The following is a 6,945-nucleotide window of genomic DNA, read 5'->3' as shown; positions in this document are numbered from 1 at the left end:
CAAGGCATAAGCCCTGCCCTCGAGGATTTACAATGTGATGAGAGCCAGGCCTGGACTGAGACATGAGACCTGGAGCCGAGTTAACTACACCATGGAGGGAGGTCCTGTGGCAGTTCGGCCAGATCACAAGTGGTTTTAATATAACACTAAGAACTCAATGTTTGGTGCCATGAGGGCACTATGTTGCCCATTCTCGAGCCAGCCCTCACCCTGTCCTGTAGATGTGTGGGGTATGGGACATTGAGCAGCCACCATCAGAGAGAGCTGAGGGGGAAGTGGTATTCTGGGGCACGGCTTCTGCTCAGCCACAGCAGGAAATGGAGGGAGGGCTTGCTGAACAGGCTGAGGTTTGGGGGAGTTTATTGACTAGAGCAGTCTGGTTTGAGAGGGAGGGCTCAGTCAGAAGGGTCTTCAGGAAAGCGACAGGGGGAACCTGATTGGGAATGAGTTTTGGAATGACAACGTCAGAGCAATCAAGAATGACAGGGCGAGAGATGGAGAGACTGAGGCATCGCCATCTGACTGAAACTGTGGAGTAAATACATTCCATACCCAAGTTTCCGAGGCTATTCTCAATACAGGAAACAAGCTATGGTCTCTGCTTATGGTACCAGATATAACATGGAGAAACTTTGTTGGGAAGCGAGAGTGGGAAAGGCAGTCTCAGACGAGGTTGGAAGCCACCAGCACTGTTTCATCTGTGGGAGGAAGTCAGCCTGGAGTAGCGAAGAAAAGAGGTGCCTACTAGTTGTGACGCAGAACATGTCCTCTAGTTGGCTTTTCTTATCCTCTGAGCTCTGAACCAGTTTGCTCATTCAGTGAATGCTTCCTCCCCTTTAAACTTTCTGTTTGCTAGTATTGTTTTTAAGTAATGTCTGGTTTAACAGAGAAATGTCATGATGCTATGGAAAGAACTCAGAGTATGGCATCAGTAGACTAGACTCTGATCACTTGATTAAAAGTCCCACACCCTAACCAGGAGGGGATGGAATTAGCAGGACTAGAATGCAGGATATCGAACTGAAATGTTTCCATGCTTCATTGCCATATCGTATAATGAAGAGCCTGACCTCCTTAACTTCCCTGGGCTTCAGTTTCCTCATCTGTACAAATACCTTCCTTAATAATATCTACCTTACAAGTGGCTATAAAGATTCAATGACGTGTCAAGCCCATAATTCAGTGGCTGACCATGGTGTGCCCCTCACGTTATTAATCATTACATACAAAAACTATTTGGCTCTAATGGCTGCTTAAATAAATATCTCACTATGCATGTTAGGGACTGAATTGTGTCCCTCTCAAAATTCATCTGTTGAGTCCTGGCTGGTGTGGCTCAGTGGATTGAGTGCCAGCCTGCGAACCAAAGGGTTGCTGGTTTGATTCCCAGTCAGGGCACATGCCTGGGATGTGGGCCAGGTCCCCAGTAGGGGGTGTGCAAGAGACAACCACACACTGGTGTTTCTCTCCCTTTCTTCCCCCCTCCCTTCTCCTCTCTACAAGTGAATAAATAAAATCTTTTTCAAAAATTCATATGTTGAAATTCTAACCCTCAGTGCAGAATGTGACTGTACTTGGAGATAAAGTGCTTAAAGAAATGATTAAGTTAAAACAAAAGTCCATAAGGTGGGCCCTAATCCATTATGGCCTGTGTCCTCAAATGAGTCACAAGAAGAGGAAATTTGGACACAGACATGTACAGGGGCAAGAGATACCAGAAGAAACCAGTCCTTGATCTTGAATGTCTAGACTTCAGAACGTGAGAAAATGAATTTCTTCGTTTAAGTCTTCCTTTTTCACTGGTGGACAGAGAGAGCGCCCCCATTCTGCCGATTAGAAACAGCTTCTTGGCCTATGTTCTCCAACCCGAAGTCCCAAAGAAAGCCCCAAAGCGGCTAGGCCTGCTGGGCTGACCATGACTCCAGGGATACTGCTTCCTTAGCTCTTGAAAGTCATCAGAGAAGGCAAGACTGCTCTCTTTTGAGGTGACTGATGACTTTCTGATCAGAGGCCCTGGTCATGGGACCAGTGAGAGAATGCATCGTTCATCACGGTCCATTCCATGGTGTTTTCTGGCTGCCTTGGAAGGGAAGGGCAACTGGGTACGTGGTGTTGGATGAAGAAATGGCGGGAAAGCGCTGCACTCACGGTGGTTCGTGTTCTCTGTCCCAGGACAGTGGAGGAAGGGGAGACTGACAGAGGAGAAAGTAGTTCGAAGAGGGTGAAAGGAGGAGAGGTGCCTGGTGTGAATCTCGAGACACTTTCCACTGACGGGCGTGGAGGCTGTGTCTGTGGCTCAGCGGGGTCTGGCATCCCGATCTTTCGCGGGGCACCGTGCGGCGGGACCCTCCGGGAGGACCGCACGCGTCGCCCCCGAAGTCCTGTGCCCGGGATGGCCGCCCTGGGCAGACAGGGCAGTGCGGGCGGGCGCGCGCGTACTCGACACGTCCTCGGGGCACTGCCCCCTCCGGCGCGCGCCCGCCCGGCCCCGTCTCCGTTCCCTGCCCCTCGAAGGGCTCGGTGCGCCGGGTCTCCAGGGCGGCGCACGCCCCCTCCGCGAGCCGGGACCCCGGGCCGCGCGCACCCCGCGCCCCGTCCCCGCCCGCCGGGCGCGCGCGCTGGCTCCCGCTCCCGCTCCAGCTGGCAGCGGCGGCGGCGACGGGGATTGTTTTTGTTGTCGCTGAGGCCGGAAGAGCCGCGGGAGTCGGGTCCCTGTCCCCGGGCCAGGCGCCGCCGCCGCCCCCCGCCCAGCGCCCGCGTCTCCGCGGCGCTCCCCTCCAGCGCCAATATTCCGGAGATCAAGCGTTACGCAGCGGCGGCGGCGGCGGCGGGGCCCGGAGCGGGAGGCGCCGGGGACCGGGGCGAGGCGGCCCCCGCCGCCGCCATGGAGGCGCTGGGACCAGGTGAGGAGAGCGCTCGGGCCGGAATGGGGCCCCGGTAGGGGTTGGTGGGCGGGCGGGACTGTCGCTCTCGGTCGCCCCCAATGGCTCGTGCATACCCGGGTTCGGGCCGTCAGGCCCGGGGGAATGAGACCGGTGCCCCATTGCACCAGGCGGAGGGAGCTGACCCGGGCCTCCGGGGGCGGGGACCGCGCCGCAGCTCGGAGAGACGCGAGGGATCTGGAGGTCTGAGGAGGGGAAGCTCAGGAAGGGGACTCGCGCCTCCAGGTAGTAGAGGGCAGACCTGACCCAACCTCAGGGAGGTGGTTGAGATGAGGCCAGTTCGGGCCTCCGAAGGGATGGTCTGCGGCTGGTGCGCTGCGGAGGCCTGGACTGGACTGGACTGGGAAGGTCCCCCACCTACTACCAGGGGTGTTCTTGGTTTGGGGCTGCAGCCCTATTTTTCTTTGCACTGGCAGGCGTCCAGAGCCCTCAGATAAGGAATGCCCCTTGCCCCCAAGGCCAAGGGGCAAAGTACTCAACCTTTCTCCAAGGCCCTGATGGCTCGGGGGATATGGTCCTATGGCTCTGTCTGTCTGTCCCTGTGACAGTCCCAAAGTTGTCTGGACTACTAGTGACAGGCGAGTTGGCAGCCAGCCCGCTCCAACACAGGCTTTAATGCCCTGAGTTCCCCTCTAACTGGGTTATGGGTGAGTTTCGAGGATCAAATGAAGAAAGTGCTTTGGAAACTGTAATTTGCTGTCATTATAAGTGGCCTCTGGTTATCTCCCCCACTCTGCCCTAATCAGAGGCACTATTCCAGGTTGTAACAAGTGCCCGGCAGACTGGAGCCTGGTGCTCCCACCTCCAATCCCAACGGATTTCTAGTGCTTTGGCTGAGTAGGGAGGCGTTTGGGGTCTGGAATAGAATTAACTTTACTCTCAAACCTTGTCTATATACTGCACTTAGTTGTAGAGCATTTCGTGTTTTTTTTTTTTTAGTGTGTAGAAAATTCACTTTACCTTTTGAATTTGGAAACTTTCCAGGTTTGTTTACTTAGAGTGTGTTTACATCACTGAATGACTTAATCCCACCTTAATTTCCTGTTCAAACTATTTTTTTTCAAAAGGACCTCATAATAAAATGTCATATGCCTTTTAAAAATAAATTGCTTTTGTCACAGTAGTATCATTTGATAAACTTCAGTGTGGGTATTATGCTGGGTTACTCCAGCTATAGCCCCCGGCTAAAGGCATGATCAAGTCTTCAGGAATGTAACAGACTTCTGTTCAAATCCAGTCCAGTAATTTAATAATTGTACAACCTTGGGCAAATTACTTAATTCCTTTGAACTTTCATTTCCTCATCTATGAAATGAAGTAATAATAAGTACTGCTGTAGATTGTTGTGAGAATGAAATGAGATAATGTAGGTGAAAAGTCTTATAGAGACCAATGCACTATAGATACTAACAAATGTTCCTTCCCTCCCTCCCCTGTTAGTAACTTGTAATTGAAGCAACTGTTGCATTTTACAGGCTGGTATTGAAAGAGACTGTGTAACTGTGTGTACATGCTGATTTTCACGGCAAAGATCAACCTGGTGGTGTTAGGAATGTCCCAGGGATTTTTTGTTGTTGTTTGATTTTAGCTTTTGCAGATTTGAGGATCTACCAATTCACTTAGGATTGTGGAAAATGAATTCTCACTACCCACATTTATAAGATGCTAATGAATAAGCCAAAATGTCACATAGATCTTTTCTGTTGCCTGGAACATTTTCTTGTCTGCTCTCCGGCAAGCTCCTCTTTTGGTGTCATAGTACCTTGGAAACCCAGTTAATAACAAGAAGCTGCTTGCCAAGCACAGAATCAGAGCAAAGGGAGTTGGAAGTCTTGTGGGATATTTTGTCCAGGTGGTTTCAGAGCCGAGAGGAGCTTTTCTGCCTCTTCTCTGTTGAAAGCACACTGATCTGGAGCTTTGTCCCTCCTCACCTGAACAGTTATTAACGCGTCTTCTTCTGCTCTCCCTCACCCCACTTCCATTTTGGACAACAATAACTTGGAAATATATTCAATACCATTTCTTTTGGTCATAGTAGTAATAACTTTTATTTTTACAGTGCCTCACAGTTTGGAAAGTGCCTTCATAGTTGTTAGCTTCATTTGATTTCTCTGTGAAGTAAGCAAAACAGACGTTATCCCCATTTTACAGACGAGAAAAGAAATGTAGAGTGGGATGGGATGGGAGTAATAGACAGAAAACTGTACTTGAAAAATAATTAAATTAAAAAATTGAAAAAAAAAAAGAAATGTAGAGAGCTTAATTGGCTTGGTCAGGTCTCAAGGCTGAGTTGTGAAATGAGGGTGAGTCTGGGTCATCTGTCCTGGTCTAATGCCCTCCTTTTCTTTTAAGCCTAACTTCATCCAATCTATGTTATCCAATCTATCATATTTGTTTCCTTTTTGGAAGAAGTAATTTTCTGACTTCATCACCAAATTTTTGTGATGCATCCAATATAAAGCCCAGGGACCTTTCAAGCGCCATAATATTTATGCAAGTACAATCTACTAGCTAACATTTACTGAGCACTTGCTATTATTACAGGGCACTGTGTGAAGCCATTTATATACATTATCTCATGGCATGCTCACAACAGCCTTAAGAGTTAGATGCTATTATTACCACACATTCCCCTTGTATAGATAAGAAAACTGAGGCACAGGGAGGCTGAGAAACTTGACCAAGGCCATGCGGTTCAGGAGTGGTAACCCAGGATCGAAACCCAGGCAGTTCTGTGCCGGAGCTTTAGCCACCGTGCCTGTTCTTCACAAGTAGTTCGCTAAACTCAAAGAACCAGCTTTTGGAATGGGGGCTTTCAGTGTATCGTTTTCTAAATAAATCTTCTACACTTATTAAAAGAAATGGTTGCTCACCTTCCGACTTTTCTTTCTTGCCAGTGGAAAAAAAACACTGTTTTCTTTTCTCCACTTGTTAATCCCTTTTGCTCATTTCCTCTGTCTCTGTTCCTTGGGCACCAAGCGGTTTATTGACGCAGAGGTTCCTCAGGGTTGTGGAGTGTACGGGGGAGGGAGGGCGCTGGGTTGGCAGATAGGAGGCCTGTGTCCTAGTCACGATTCAAAATTGAAGTCTTCAAGCTGAGCAGGAAATAAGAACAAATGAAATGAAATGAAAGTCACACATCCTTGAGTAAGTTATTTGACCCAAATTTCTGATTCAAAATTTCTATCATCAAGCTGGATGAAATCCAGCTTGATGATACAATGATTCCGTAAGTGTTTGTCGGGATATGCAGGGCTGACTTATCTATGTGATTTGATTCAATGTGCCAGTCACCTCTGATATTAATTATTTTCCTCTTACCTTGTTTTCAAATATCTTATCACACCCAGAGCAAATCCCCTTTTACACCAGAAGTGGAACTCATCTCCAAGCAACAGCATTTTTAGTATAAATTATGTGCTTTTGCTTTAATGAAAAATAATGGTCAATTCTTGGGTTTGGGGAACGATTAGGTTTCTGTTTAGCTTCTATCTGGAACTGCTACAAGGATTATTGGTAGTGGTCAGTTGAACATTTATGGAATTTCTTTTTTTTTAAATATATTTTATTGATTATACCATTACAGTTGTTCTATTCCCCCCCTTCATTCCCCTCCACCCACACACTCCCTCCCCCACTATTCTCCCCCCTTAGTTTATAACCACATGTCTCAATTTCTTTAGATTCTATATTTCCCCCACTATTCTCGCCCTCCCCCCTATCTATTTTCTACCTACTGTCTATGCTATTTTCTGTACCTTCTCCCCCCTTCTCCGCCTCCTACTCCCCTGTTGCTAACCCTCCATGTGGTCTTCATTTCTATGGTTCCACTCCTGATCTAGCTGTCCTCTTGGGTTGCTTTTGTTTTAGGTGTGGTTGTTAGTAACTGTGTGTTTGCTGTCCTTTCACTGTTAATATTTTCATCTATCATCACCCCTCACCCCAGCCTGTGCTGTTTTGTTATGGCAGCTCTAGCAAACTGATACAGGCTTTGAGGTATAAA

General features: G+C 48.3%; 1 protein-coding gene across 1 annotated transcript in view; it reads left to right on the top strand.

Annotated features, from left to right (window-relative positions):
• Positions 1-2,485: 2,485 nt before the first annotated feature.
• LOC118997675 (protein argonaute-4) overlaps positions 2,486-6,945 on the top strand; it is a 36,975-nt gene continuing 32,515 nt past the window's right edge. The window contains exon 1 of the mRNA XM_037061444.1: positions 2,486-2,903. Within this exon, the coding sequence (XP_036917339.1) occupies positions 2,885-2,903 (19 nt within the window). The 5' untranslated portion in view covers positions 2,486-2,884. The remainder of the gene's footprint in view (positions 2,904-6,945) is intronic.

The sequence above is a fragment of the Sturnira hondurensis genome, unplaced genomic scaffold (genome assembly GCF_014824575.4).
Source record: "Sturnira hondurensis isolate 20B ecotype Veracruz unplaced genomic scaffold, ASM1482457v3 Scaffold0013381, whole genome shotgun sequence".
Taxonomy (NCBI): domain Eukaryota; kingdom Metazoa; phylum Chordata; class Mammalia; order Chiroptera; family Phyllostomidae; genus Sturnira; species Sturnira hondurensis.
Note: the sequence above shows the minus strand (reverse complement) of the source record. Positions and strands in the feature narration are given on the sequence as shown.